Source organism: Euwallacea similis, chromosome 1 (genome assembly GCF_039881205.1).
Source record: "Euwallacea similis isolate ESF13 chromosome 1, ESF131.1, whole genome shotgun sequence".
Classification (NCBI taxonomy): domain Eukaryota; kingdom Metazoa; phylum Arthropoda; class Insecta; order Coleoptera; family Curculionidae; genus Euwallacea; species Euwallacea similis.
The window spans coordinates 6,193,198-6,208,017 of NC_089609.1; the positions used below are offsets into that span (position 1 = coordinate 6,193,198).

A 14,820-nucleotide genomic window follows, 5' to 3' on the forward strand; every position below is an offset into this window, starting at 1 on the left:
TATCCTCTGTTTTAGTCACTATTTCATTCATATCGTGTCTTCGATATCAAAAGGTTGCTCCCGATTTATCATTTTATTTCTGGCACTCAATAAAGCGAAACGTGCTCGACATGATAGACGATCCCAATCAAGCTAACACAATAAACGCGGGAGTGAATCCCGACGAAAAAAAGCCCCCGGGCCCATCATTCCCCCGATAAATATCACAATAAATAAAATATTCGTATATATCCGAAATTGAAAAATAAACGAAGTGGCCGTCAGGACGACGCTGAAATAAAATTTGTCGTCTCTCTTAGACTTCCGAAAAGAGTTATGGGCTCCGAATAGAATGAAAAAGGAAAATACAAATAAAAGCCCCCACATTTCTGTGAAGTTCTCCTCGATGATCTATCGCGGAGCGTGACGCGCTCATGAAAGTAGATGAAACTCCGATGCGGAATTGCTGAAAGTTTTAAGGAGATTTGAATGGGAATTTATGACGGCTTTGAATTCCTGAAACCGCTTATTTAAAACATAAAACTTCATCGAATCAGAGCAGCAAAACAAACAAGCAAACCCCGCTGTAATCGCTGGACAGGTCAAGCCGGAAATTTGGGGCGGCCGCTTTGATAAATAAGGGAAATGACCAACCGAGGGCCTATTCGAAAAGTGTCGGGGTTAGACGATTGTGCTTTTCCCTTTTCGGGAGAATTGATCTTTAATCAACACCCACTCCAAAAGCCATCCACTATCTCTCAATTCCAGGCAGCAAGCTGACGTTTAGGTCACGTCACTTATTGATTAGTTTGGTGCTCACACGTCAATGAACCAGAAAATAACGTCAAAATTTCGTCTTTTTTGAAACGATAATACAGACATCATGTAAAATTAAATGGTAATGTCATTTTAGTCACGCAAGAACAGATATAACAGGTAAGGCTTTTAGCAACATTTGAGATCGATTTAATTTTTAAATCTTCTATTCATTTGAATGACGTTGAGGAAAATTTGAAGTTTTACTGATTCATAGAAAATTCGTCAGTTTCCACTAATTTCCACGTATCAGGAGGAATTTTCTCTAATTTACTAACATGGCTAACTATTTCCATGAGTTCTCTCAAATCTGGCATTTACGGTATATAATATTCATACAAATATGTAGTTTGCAGAACCAGAAATTCATAACAAATCCTTGAATTCTCATTAAATCTATAAACCTACAGTAATTTACAATATTCTCGATATTCACCGACATATTACTTGACTAGAAAATATGGAAGGAAAGACTCTTCGAGCTTGATTTAATAATCCTGTAATTTCCAGAATTTATGTGAAACTCTGTGATAGAAATGTCTATACATATAACCCACACGATTCATCAACGTCGAATTATGGAAAATGTTGGGAGACTGATCAGAGGATTTGAAGTTTTAAATATTTCGAGATAATTCTCCAATTTCCAGGGGTCACCAATAGGAAAGTAAATGCTCGGGAGGTACCCGTACCCGTACCAACTCATGTTTATGTGGACCTCGGAATCATCTCAAACAGATTCGACGTTTGGGTTTCCGCCGTACTTTTCGGGTGCTAAAAGTTTGACTTCCGAGAGTGAGTGGGAAGATGTCTAGCTCTTGTTCTATCAAGACGAAGTTGATGAATTTCAAACTTGATAAAAATTCGTTGTCCAATCGGCAATGTTCCCAAAAATATTTCAAATTATTCGCGAAAAACCTAAATTTCGTTTCATCATTATAAATGAAAAAAAAAAAATTCATTTTTCCACGGTTATTTAAAAAAATATCGACAACACTGCTGATTTGAAAACGTTCACTCACCAGCTTTGCAGTAGAAGTTGCGCAACTTTGCTCTAATTTAATCCACCTCCTATCTCTTAAAACAACCGAAATCCCAAAAGTGGGGCTCGTAAAGCGGTCACCTTGCATTGGAGGGGCGCAAAGCCCCTTCTGCTCATACCAAATGCATTGGTCTTGAAATCCAAATCGTGAACGGAGGTTTCAATCATTAAATATCGTCGAGACCCAAATAATTTGCGAACCGGTTTCCGGTTAAGCCAAAATAGGCCCCGGGGAGCAAATAGTTAAGTGATCGATATCGAATGAAATTGTCTCGAAGTGGATTTACTGTGCGGTTTTGCCTTAAGTGGTAGGGACACAACACGGATTACTCCGTTGCATTCGAGTGCGCTTTGTTCCACTGCGAACTTACTAATTGAAGTTGCTTCAGTGACATTGTTTCGGCAGTATTGGGAGGATTTCATGTTTATTAAACTTTCCTGCAGCTCCTGAGTATCAAACTTCCCACGGAGCCCTCTTATTAAAATTTCCAACCGACTTAAAACATTTAATGAAATCGAGCCTTTTGGAAAAAAATTGGGATTTTAAAGTGGGAGTCCGTGATGACCCCGCAAAAACGCGCTCCACAAAGGCATTAGTCTTGGGCGCCTTCTTTTAACGAGAATCACTTACATAATGACGGGAAAAACGTTTTTACACTCCGAGGATTATTCTAATCACTTAAGCATCTCCGGGAAAACACGCCACAGAGCCTCCAGGGAGATAAAAGTGCATCCAGGTTTTTAATTTTGAATGATGGATCTGTTGATGAACTTTCGACGCTAACGAGAATCTCCTGACTTATTAAAATCCGAAAGCGATGTTAAATTTAATTGGAAAAACTCACCTAACACAACCATGGGTTTGGTTTCCTCATCTTCACTTTCAAGGGTGGAGACCGAACAAGTGAAGTTTCCGGACAAATCAGGACCGGCTTTCGAGATGTGTAGGGCGCGATGGACGCCGTAAGTGTCGGCACTGGGTTTGGGTTCCAAATTGACCCTTCCCTTCAAGACACCTAAGCTCTGGGGGTTTCTAGCACCTGCAGATGATATTCTTAAAGAATACGAAATTCCATATCCATGGAAACTTACCAGGAATCCATTGATATACTTGCGACCCGTTAAAATACCACTTCACCACCAAATCATGTTCAGTTGCGCCCACTGTAAAATCACAGTCCAATATCGCTTCGTCTCCGAAATCTACCAGATCGGGAACGTTCAGTCTGTTTATTCTCACTGCTTCAGCTATATTCATCAACACTGAAAGAGAAAATACTTTGAACAAACACGTTTACGTGGAAATCTAACCAAGAAAATTAGTTGTCAAGAAAGTCATAAAAGAACATGTCAATTCATTTTAAGCGAGCATGTCTAGCAAAATTGTAAATGTGGCTACGGTCGCATTAGAAATCACCAAAATGGTGCTGACCATCACTGTAAATACAACCTGTAAATTGCTCAGTATTGGTAAAACCGAGGTAGTGAAGCAGTACCTTGAGTACCAACAGAAAGCCACGCCCCGACAGATGGAAGCTCTTCGGATGCTCAAGGGGATGACTACAAAGGATATTGGTTTGGCTAAAACTAAGGTCAAGAAGGTGGAGGAAGCTAAGAAGAAGATACAGACAACTGACGATAAAGAGAAGAAGTAGAAATATTATAATATCATTTAGTGCAGTTTTGTTTATTAAAAAGAAGTGTTTGAGGGTTTTGAGAATCCATTTAAATAAATGGGTTCAGGAGAGAATGTTTTGAATAAGTGTTCTTCAGCCCACAAGGATAAACATGAGTCTTAAATTTAGAAGATTTACAGGTCGTAGACTTGAGAACTTATGGCTTTTTGACTGATGTGTTGAATTTTCGTCGACTCTGCAGGTGTCCCTTGAGGCACAAACTAACAAATTTGTGTGTAGACGACTTACAAAAGTTTAACAAGTTTGGAGAACATGAAAGCTGTGGTAGTCATCACAAAGAACAATTTTAACACGTGTTGGAGAGTGCTAAGAAAGTCGTTGTGGTAACATATTATGGCAGAGAGTGCTCCATAATAATTAATTGAAAATGGGTGATGGCACCTAAATAATCATTAACTCCGTATTCTCCGCACGTGTGCAGCAGTTGAAACACTTTTAGACTTAAGCTCGGCTTGTGAACCTACTGAGAATTCGAGGGAAAGTTGTTGCACTTATTGGCTTTTGTTTCACGAATTTGGAGTGAATCATAACTATTGGAGACCTGGAACTATGGCTTTTTTGGTTTTTATACTTATTCAGTTGAGATTTCTGTGAGTTTCAAAATTCAGGTCACTGGAGATTAATAGAAAATGTTTAGCGACCCTCTGTTGAAGAGATCTGAAAATAATCAATTGGGCAGTTGAAGAATAGGAAGATATTTATGTACTTTATAAATGTTCTAAATTTTGATAGCTGATATATCAGGGAAACATAATATGGATAACATGTGTTTAAGAGAGCTAAACGAATATATCAGATTAGTCATTTTCACATGCTCTACTATGAACACATATATATAACAACAGGATTATGATATTTGTTTCAACTTCTAAGGTATAGAATTACTTGCTCCTTTTTTTAATTTGCATACGTATGTGCGTCAAGTCCAACATTTCGATGAACTCTATAGACTTATGGAAAATACGCTTATAAAGTCACATCGCAATTTGGAAAGTACCTCAAATTGAAAGTTTCTCAAACTACAACTAAGTTACAAGATCTCCATTTCAAATATATTATCTCAAACTATATTTCCGAGTCTTACAACTTTTAGTGAGGTATTCTTAGTCGATATATGTCAGTTGATTAAATATTAATTAAATTGAACAATCAAATTGGACAAGTATTTAAATGCACTATTTATTTAAAAAGTTCTGAACCTAAACTTATTCATATTAAGTACACATATTGTGGTCCAGTAATCGAAATTCCACATAAAGTCGCATAAACATAAGATGTCGATGTCATTTGTGCTATAAAGCTTTCAGGACCACATTATTGATATGAAATAGGCTGTTTTATTCATACAGAAACCTATTCAGATAAATATCTATTTTAACTTATCGAAATTTTATTAATCATTTAACCTTGAATCTGCTACAATTTCCCTATCAACTCTGCTAAAGAATTCATATCACCCTCAAACAGTTACCACTGTTGTCGTCCATGTATTCCGAACAAAAACCAAGACATTCAAGCTCTCTTTTTCTCTTTATGCTTTGGGATACAATTAATATCGTACAATATACCGAGAAATTCAATGGGCAATTTAGAACTGCAAAGATAAAGCGTTGCTCTCTGCGAGCTATAAAACAGGGTAGCCGCAAACCCTGGAGAGAATCTCGTTAAACGAAACAACAAACCAACAACTTAGCCAAGAACAATATAAAATTGCCACACAGTATCTCACTTTTAAATCCCGACCAGAAAGGGCATTAACTAAATAACGGTAATCCTTACTTTGGACAGGTTAAATACGTTCCGCCGCAGGAAATCACGTTTTAAGTAACGAAAGGTAGAGTTTTTGCCTGCCCGAGGCCCTCGGAAGCACTCTTCTGGGAGCATTTAAGTTAATTCTTCATATCATCCCTTGTTCCGGCTTGTATATACTCTTATCTTGTCTTTTATTCCCTTTTTGGTTCGGAGCATTTTAATCTGCAGTAAATATTCGACTTCCTGTTTATACAGACGACGCTTGCGGTGAATTTTCCACGGATTTGCCTCCGAGAGAAGATATGACCGGGCTTTTAACGAGAAATATGTGTGCTATGTAAATCCGAACAACATTAGGGTAAATGGAATTCCGAATTCTGCTTGTGATTGTTTTGTCTGAATCCCAGAAACAAAATGGAAAAGTTTCCTTAACTTCCCTCCCGTACGGCTTTGGAGCGGGGGGGGGGGGGGTTAAATTGCAACGTTTGCCTTCTTTGATAGGTTTTAATGGTTTTGAGAAAAACGGAAAAAATACGCAGGAATGTCAATTTGTGTTTGCATTAAACAATAGCTCTATAGTTAAGCTTCACGGCCACTTTGTATACCGAGCAATTTGTTATTTCCACTGCTAAACATTGAATTATTATTTCACATAACTCTCTTGAAACCAGATTAATATTGTCGGCCTCCAAATTCCTTTTCTGCCCCCAAATGAAACGCTCTGTCACAATAATTGAGCCATGTCGACAGTTGTCGTTGATTTATGAGTCTATTATTCCAAAGATGATTTATTTATATTAAAATATTTATTTTGTATTCAAAATTGTGTATTGTTAATCGCAATTTTATAAAATACTAAATGTTTTTAATTAAAAAACAACTATTAAGTTTTTATTAACAGATATATCCCAATACTTATTCTAATTTTATAACATTGCGTTCTAGAGTTCAGGCACATTTTTAGGGATAAAAAAAAGTTTGTGATAAGTGCTACAAGAACTTATTAGAGAGACATCAATTTTATGATCCCGGTACTCAAACTGCCAATTTTTCAGAATTACACGCAGCATGCCTGCTTATGACCGAAGGTCTTAAATTATGTAAACGTCTTGAATTAATTTGCAAAACACGAGTAGTAACAGCAACTCGACATCCGCTGCGGCGAAACTGATGGCGAATCATTTATCAATCCGAACCAATTTCTGATCCATCCGATGCCCTATTTATCGCATTAGTTATACATGGCCGAAATCCTGTAAACAGAGAGGTCATCAATGCAGAGGAATATTGAAATTCTATCAGGGTCCGGTCGGCTGCTCCACCGCAGCAAATGAAAGTTCCATTGTTGGGTTTCGTTTTAGGAGCGGGCACAATATCGCTTTGTATCCGGGAATTGTATTAGATTGTTCAAGTTTGAGTCCGCACTAGATGTTCGCTCGCTAAAGTTTCTAAAGGGGACGTTGTAATAAGTGGAAAATGGATACGAGCTGTGTAGTTGTCGAGTGGTGTAGGGCAGTGCAGTCTAGGAAATATGCACTCGACATTATGGAAGTTTTTGTTATTAGGTTTTCTTTGCTCTCAGCGTTCCATCTTCCATTGAAAGTTGGATTTCATGGACCAGCTTAGAGAGCAATTATTATAAATCAACGTTATGTTACACAAATAGGAAGTTTGCTGCTTGTGTAAATTTAAAATAGTCATATTAGGGATTTTTACGATTTCGTCTGTTTTTTTAGTATTCAGAGCACTTAGCGATAACCCGAAGACATTCCATTGAATTCCGATTTAAACTGAATTTTAGTTAAATGTATGTTCTTTCAGATGAAAGATTTCTCAAGGGGACTAATAGGAAGATAGATTAGATGTAAGGTATAGGGCTAGGAAAAGAAGGAGATGGGATGGAAGATACTAAGGCGATCAATTCCAGAAGGATAAAGTAGCTTTGCAGGTTACTACAACTTAACCTGTGAAGCTAGTTTGTTCCAACCCTAACCACAACCTGAATTAAAACTTACAGAATTTTAACTTCCAAAGGAGACATTCAATTGTGCTCCGATTTATGTTAACCGAAATTGTCTTCTTCGCGAGGAAAAATTCTCTGTTTGTTGCATGAAAAGGCAAAGGTTAAACTAAAGAAATCATAAAGCACTCAATTCCAAATAATAAAGAAAACTTCTCAAAGCTTTACATTTGAAAATTTGTAACCCTGAATTCTATTGAGGTTCATCTTACTTAACCTGAGTTAAAAATGTCTTCTTTCAGATAAAAGCTTTTCGAGTAGCTTTTATGAGAAAGTACAAATTTAACGGAAGAAATCATAAGGAGTTCAGTTCCAAAAGCACAAATTGTATTTCCATATTACCAAAACTTAAAAATGTTGTAATTTCCAAATGAGCTATTCAATAATTTACGTTGAATCTTACGTAAAAGTGCTTTCTAAGAATTCAAGAAAATAATATTCTCAAAATACCTAACACTGCTATAAAATAGGTAAAATGTTTCCAGTTTGTACGAGGGAAACCGCATAGGTCCTTTTGTCTATGCTCGTATAGCAGGCCTGATGAAGACAATAATTATTTTCAACACAATGATTAAAGAACACAATACGCGTCGTTGTGTTGACAATTATTATTGTTTTCACAAGGTCTGCTGCACCAACATACTCAAAAGGGCCTGTGCATTTTTCGTTTTACTTTTTAGGCGACGAATTTATCCTCTTCTGGCTTGCACTAATCTATGATGTCGTCGTTAAAATGGGTCGTTCCCACCTGACGCAATCTGACCTATGATGCTACGATAACAGTATTAGAACCGCGAAATACCGCTAGACGGAGCTGGCGACATGTTCAACCACAGCTAATAACATCTCTCCTTTCAACTTTTACTTAGTTTAACGTGTTCGTTAGATACATTCAGCAATACCTTTAGTGCTCTTACTGCCGGCCGATACTCAATATGTTGAACGATATCGCTTTTTTTAACATTAAGTTATTTAATCAACAAAAATTGAAAATAATATCAATTAAACTTTAGATTCACATTTTGGTTGAATAATATGACTTGCTCTATGCTTTTTTTTAAATCCAATGTGCCCTTTGCGATTGATATAAACTTGAACAAGAGCCGCAAATTTGAAATTGGTTATCTCTAAACCACGAAAATATTTTTACCATTAAATTTAACAAAACCTTTCACGTTGTATGATAACATTCTAAATTAATTTTAGACACTTCCACCATGTAGTTGCAGCTCAGATTGTTTGACGGCTTTTCAGCATCTGTACTATCACTTAATGGTGGCAACTCCTGCAGCAAAATTAAATTAAAAATTTTAAACGATGCTTCGCTTTCAGCCCCAAGAGGCAGACAGAGCTTAGGGTTTATTTTTCACTTGCAGACACACGAAAATAATTCAAAACATCGAAATGGTGGTATTTACATGTAATTAAGTGCTGACATGTTGAATGCAAAATTGGGGCTTATAAACGGAAGGGTAAACACGGCAAAGCAGGAAAATCGCACAAAGCAGGTGAATAGAAAATTTCCATTCAGCGAAACTTCGAATGCTTTGTCGGAGCCCATTTAGTATAATTAGAGGGCTTCTGTTTCTGTTCCGAGTCCGGCTTTTGTCTTTTAAAGCACTTTTTTTTGTTTGGCGAGCGGATTTAATGCATTAGCCGTACAGTTATTTACATTTTTTCAAGCTGAAAAGGATCTGATGTGTGCAGGATATCCACTGGGGCATGATTGAGTTGGCCAAAGCATTTGTCAAATAAGCGCCGCTGGACAGATTTTTCCCCAAAGACCCAACTGTATCGATTGTCGTTTATTCTCATAAGCGCCTTTGAAATATGGCATCGTAAACATGTTGACTCCTATGATAACTCATCCGTTTTCAATGGATTTACGACCCTGTTTTTGTAGCAATTTTGAATCAAAATCCATTTTCCTCGTTCAAACACACACACACACACACACAATTTGAACTGGTTAAATTCATGGGGCCCCATTCCGAGGGGGGAACGCAAAGATGAATGCCGTGTTTTTATGGCTTTTAAATCCATTTGAGGACCAATAAATTGCCTCAACATCTGTTCTCGGAAAATACACCGAATGGAAGATATATATAATATGTCGGCTAAATTATATTGGAGATGATATGTTAGAGTTTTTTGATGGGTTGGCAAATCTCAGCAAGCCGGATTTTCTTAGAAAATTCTGATAGATAATGAGGATGGAGTGTTTGGCTACCCTCATGCAGAGAGAAATTACACCCTTATTTGCCCATAATTTTGCTAAAGGAGTTTTCGATTTTTTCCATCATGAAAATTATAAGCAGGAAGTTTTATTATAAATTTTATTCCAACGAAAGCTCCTTTAATGGTTGCCTGTCAATTGCTGTAATTTGATTTTTTTAAGCTCTTGCTGAACAGTAGGATACGTTTTTATACGACATTAATAGGATTAAAAATATTTTCAAGATTTTGTTCCTTTGAGTTTCTGGACCACAGTATTAATGTTTTGTTGAAAAAGGTGAATGAACGGTGAGTACAGGAAGATAATGAACTATCTCAATCGATGATTAATTTGCAACGTTTCGGACACTTAATACCTTAAACCTAATGTTACAAATTTATCTTCGTTCTAAAGGACAGCGTCAGGTAAAATTTAAAAACTTTTTATGCTCTGAATGACAAATTACTCGCCGAAAGAGTGCACTCTCACGAAATTAATAATTTTTTTGTTTCATTATTTTCAGTAGCCGACTTTGAATAGCTATTCAATTGGGATTTTTAGCAGATACTTTAAAACAAAAAGCAATATTAATGTTTATGAACGTTTTCTTTAAAATATGTGAAAAAGTTTACAACTAAAATAAAATTCATTTCTTATAATGCTTTGACCCACTTTATTGAACATTTTTTGTGCCTCTCCTTTATTCGTTTTCAAAGCATACACATTCCCTCTCTTGTTTGCCTTTTCTCCGACCGCACGTCGAAAGAATTTAAACCGTTCAAAGTTAATTTAGCATCGATATAAATTGGACCTCTAACTTTGTTAAAAAGGGACCTTAAAAGCAATTTTTAAAGGTTGCCTCTAACGTAAAGTTTTCCAAAGCAGATTAGTTCAACTGACGAAGATGGTAAAAGGCCACAAAACTGCGTCTCTCAACGTAAATAGTACTTTCTAAAGATTTAACTATTCAAAAATAATGCAATTATGGAAATGACGGTGCCAGTTTGCCTTAAACTTTGTCAAGGAAAAATATTTAAAATTTAAGTACCTACGGGAGTTTTCCAGAGAAACAATAAGAAGCTCCGGCAAACTATAAATTACCTTGTTAAAAAGAAGTTTAATGGACTTGGTACAAAGAAGGAGTTTGTTCGAAACATCTTTAAACCAGAGAGAAAATAGGGATTGAGTGGTTATTACTGCAGCTTATTTGTCAAGAGTTGGATGTAGATATAAGATAGTTTTCTTCTTAACAACTACATATCTTCGAATATTCACTTCATGACCGAAATAGGTTCAACAATTTAATTATTTCGAGGTTTGAGGTAAAAAGTGTCTTGGTATTCAAGGCTCGGCCGCATTTTTTGGAGGTTCGAACGAGACGCTGCCAACGTACTTTGAATAAAATTATGCTAAACCAATTTTCCCGTCCGCAGATTTTTAAGTAGGCCATAAAACGTGATTATAAATAATAAATTTAATTATACGGGGGGAGTGTAAAAGCTTGTCAGAGAAGAGGTAGTGCACTTTGCGAGCTCTGAAATGAAGATTCACTGTTGAAATAATCAGGGGTCTGTAGCCACTCTTTTCAATTGCACTGAGAGTCATAGAGAATAGGCTATACTAATCCCGTTTAAATTGACCACTAATTCTTACAGTCTGTCTGCACATTAAGTGAATTCTTGCCCAGCAAGCGGCACCACAAAAAAAATTTTTCGAAATATGCTCCTTCTCATTTTAGGCTTAGATTTTTGCTCGTCAATTCAAATCTACCTGAAAATTGTATCATAAGGTGCATGAGTAACTAAAAAAAGGTACTCAAAAAATCAATATTTTTTCCAATGGTTTTGATATTAATTTACGAAAAATAGAGATGACAAGTAGGAAAAGAATTAATTTCTACCACCTGTAGAGAAGAGATAGAACAATAGAAAGCTTAAATATACAGGGTGTCAATTTGAAAACTTCCCACCCCTATTACTTCCAAACAGGATAAATTTTTTAAAAATTGTCGGAACTCGTCAATTTTGTTATCGAGAGAAAACTATTTTTACGTAGAATTCAGTGTGCCTCTTTCAATATTCTATCCCCTAGAATGACCCTCTCAAATATCTTAAATAGTAAAGAGGGTTAAATGATACATAATTTTAAAGGGCTTTTCATTCTCTACATTTTAGTACCTCATTTGTTACATTTAACTGTTGCGTTATCGAGTTAGGTGTCTTTGATCATTCTCAATTCCTTTTTCCTATTAGTGTTTTGATAACATAGAAATTAAGACTATTTTATTCAAACAAGTTTAACGATTAGGAAATTGTTATAATAAATCTATTAACTAATCTATTGATTTATGGTTTGTCCATACGACCATCAAAGGAAAAGATGCATTATTACTGTTTATCAATCCAACAAATTTCTTCGGTCCTCGAAAAGAAACGTCTACGTAAATTATGATTTTTTATGGTTTATTTTCGTTTGCAATGGAATCCTGTTTCGATAAATTCTGGTAATATCTTGCATGGAAAATATTCTTTACTTATCTGTGGTACTAGTCGATACTACTAGGTATTCAAATAAGTTAAAATTTATTGCGACTATTCATGTGTTATTGCGAATTACTTTAAAAATAGTATACACAATTCAGCAAAGAACTGAAATTATTTTTATTTATAGGGAGAAAAGAAGATGCGCAAGAAGAACGGCGAAAATTTTTAATGCTAGAAATCCTAATTCAAATGTGAGGCACAGATAATTTTTAGGTTCAATAAAAAAATTTACTAACGAATTCTATTGCAAACAAAAAAAGATCTGTTCAGCGTGTCTTCAACGAAGCTGCTCAAATAGAGATTCTGGGAACTTTCGTTGCACAACCCAGCGATTTACTGCATACGATCGTAAGTCAAACTGGAATGTCACTTGAAACTATACGACAAGCATTTAAATTAAATAAATTTCATTCCTACAAAATGCAAATTCTACAGAAACTTTATGACGACGACTTTCATAGAAGAATCGAGTTTTGCGAAACCATGACCAACTTGATTAATAATAGCCAAATTTTTTTAACAAACATTTGCTTCAGTGATGAATGCACCTTTTTCTTAATGGTCGGGTCAAAGATCTACCCATGTTGAAGTAACGAAAGTCCCCAAGTTTTCGGACAGGGTGCTACACAGTGGACAGAAAAAATCAATGTTTGAGTTGGTATTTTCATAAGTGCCATTATAGGACCATTGTTTGTTGAAAAAAACTTAACTGGAAAGTTGTATTTAAATTTACTTGAAAACATTATTGATCTTTTAATAACAACTCGTTTGAAAAATCAAGTTGGTGAAAACATCTTTCAAAAAGTACATTTTGAAGAAATACATTTTCAGCAAGATAGAGTTCCATCACATTATTTTGCTAGTGCGCTAGTGCTATGTCTCGCTAGTGCGAAAATGGTTAGATAACCGGTTTTCCGACAAATGGATTGGTAGAAGGGAACCGATAGAATGGCTTGTAAGATCACCAGATTTAATGCCGTTAGATTATTTGTTATGGGGGCATATAAAATCAGTTGTTTACGAAACTTAGCCGGATAATATCAACAATTTGAAAAGAAGAATCGCAGAGGCAAGCAGGCTTATTTCAGAAGCGGTATTTTAAAATATCAAGGAAGTTTCAAAATAGACTTTGTTATTGTTCGGAAAATAACGAAGGACATTTCGAACATTTGGTGAACTAAAAGTGTTAGGAATTCTAATTTTGAACGTATTTGTTTTTTTTTACCAGTAATAAGGAAAATTATTTGTTTTATAATTTAAAACGGCTACGCAGACGTGTATTACAACAATTTCCTAATCATAAGACATGTTTGAATAAAAAGTCTTAGTTTCAACGATATAAAAATTTTACTAGGAAAAATTAATTTAGAATAATCAAAGACGTCTAACTTGATAACGCAACAATCAAATGTAACAAATAAGGTACTAAAATGTAGAGAATAGAAAGTCCTTTAAAATGATGTATCGTTTAACCCTCTTTACCATTTAAGATATTTGAGAGGGTAGGTCTAGGGGGTAGAGGGGTGAAAAAGGCGCAGGGAATTCTACATAAAAATTGTTCTCCCTTGATAACAAAATTGACGTGTTCCGACGATATTTTAAAAAATCTATCCCGTTTCGAGGTAATAGAGGTGGGAAGTTTTCAAATTGGCACTCTGTATCTGGAAATGGTTTCACAAGATCCACGAGGAACGAAAATTTTATTCTTTTAAATTTTATTTGCTAACTTTCCCATTATTTTAAATACTCTTTTTTCGAAAAACATCCAGATGCCCAATTGGGAAACAAAATGTGTCGTGATAAATCAAAAGGGTGGGCGTCACGAAACTCACTTTCATTGTGAAGGACGTATCGTGTCCGGGTCATTAGAATAGCCCTCAGGATATTTGGGATTCAGGTTGACGTGATATAATGTCCGGTGCCGAGATCGATTTACATTCCTGACGATTTATCCAGATAAATCCAATATCGGATCCGTCTGCTCGCCTGTCAGATTTCTGGCGGTTTCGAACATGTTCCGTCTGGAACGAAACGAAAAGCATTTTTCCATAAAGTCTTTCTTGGAACTGACTAGCGCCAAATATATCGAGGCATAAATTCTAATACTCCAGAATGTTCAAGTGTGTTGGATTTTCCGACGAGACGGGTATATTGTTTAAGAGAGGATTTATTGAAGCATAATGGTGGCAGATATCCCTGGATAAGACAGACCGGATTCGGATAATGTATTAGATGGTTTTCTGCGGAAACTTTAACATTGATTTACGCTAAATTTTAAAGCCGCGTTCGGGAGTTTCTGTTTAAAATATGTTGCAGATTTTGGCCACCAGCGGACGGCCGTCACACACTACCGGATCCAATACCGATTCTCCATGGACCAAAACGTTAAATATGCAAAGATACGGCAACAGTGGCGAGTAATTTATAGCCTCGTGTTTTCTTCCGCATCCAGACAACCAGGCATTTCAACTGTCTTAGTCTAAGTTATTTAGTGGGCGCATTACGGACTTTTTTCCACCTGCATCTGCCCCTTTCCTTATTCCCGTGTGTGTGTGCACACTTTTTTCACTAGTACACGTACGTACGAGATATATTGCGGCATCTATAAATCGCAATATCGACCGAATTGCCTCGAATCTAAATCTCTGGGATGGAACTATTGGTTAGGGGAATATCTTAGCCAAAGCTGGATCTTGACGAGGATTTTGGACTAAGAAATCCAATACAGCAGACCCCGCCTGCTCTGCTTCTAGCCA

At 36.1% G+C, this 14,820-nt stretch overlaps 1 protein-coding gene across 1 annotated transcript in view; it reads right to left on the reverse strand.

Annotated features, from left to right (window-relative positions):
- LOC136411861 (uncharacterized) overlaps nt 1-14,820 on the reverse strand; it is a 114,769-nt gene that overhangs the window by 78,916 nt on the left and 21,033 nt on the right. The window contains exons 2-3 of the mRNA XM_066394637.1: nt 2,930-3,100; nt 2,683-2,877 (exon numbers count right to left, since the gene is read on the reverse strand). Of these exons, the coding sequence (XP_066250734.1) occupies nt 2,683-2,877; nt 2,930-3,100 (366 nt within the window). The remainder of the gene's footprint in view (nt 1-2,682; nt 2,878-2,929; nt 3,101-14,820) is intronic.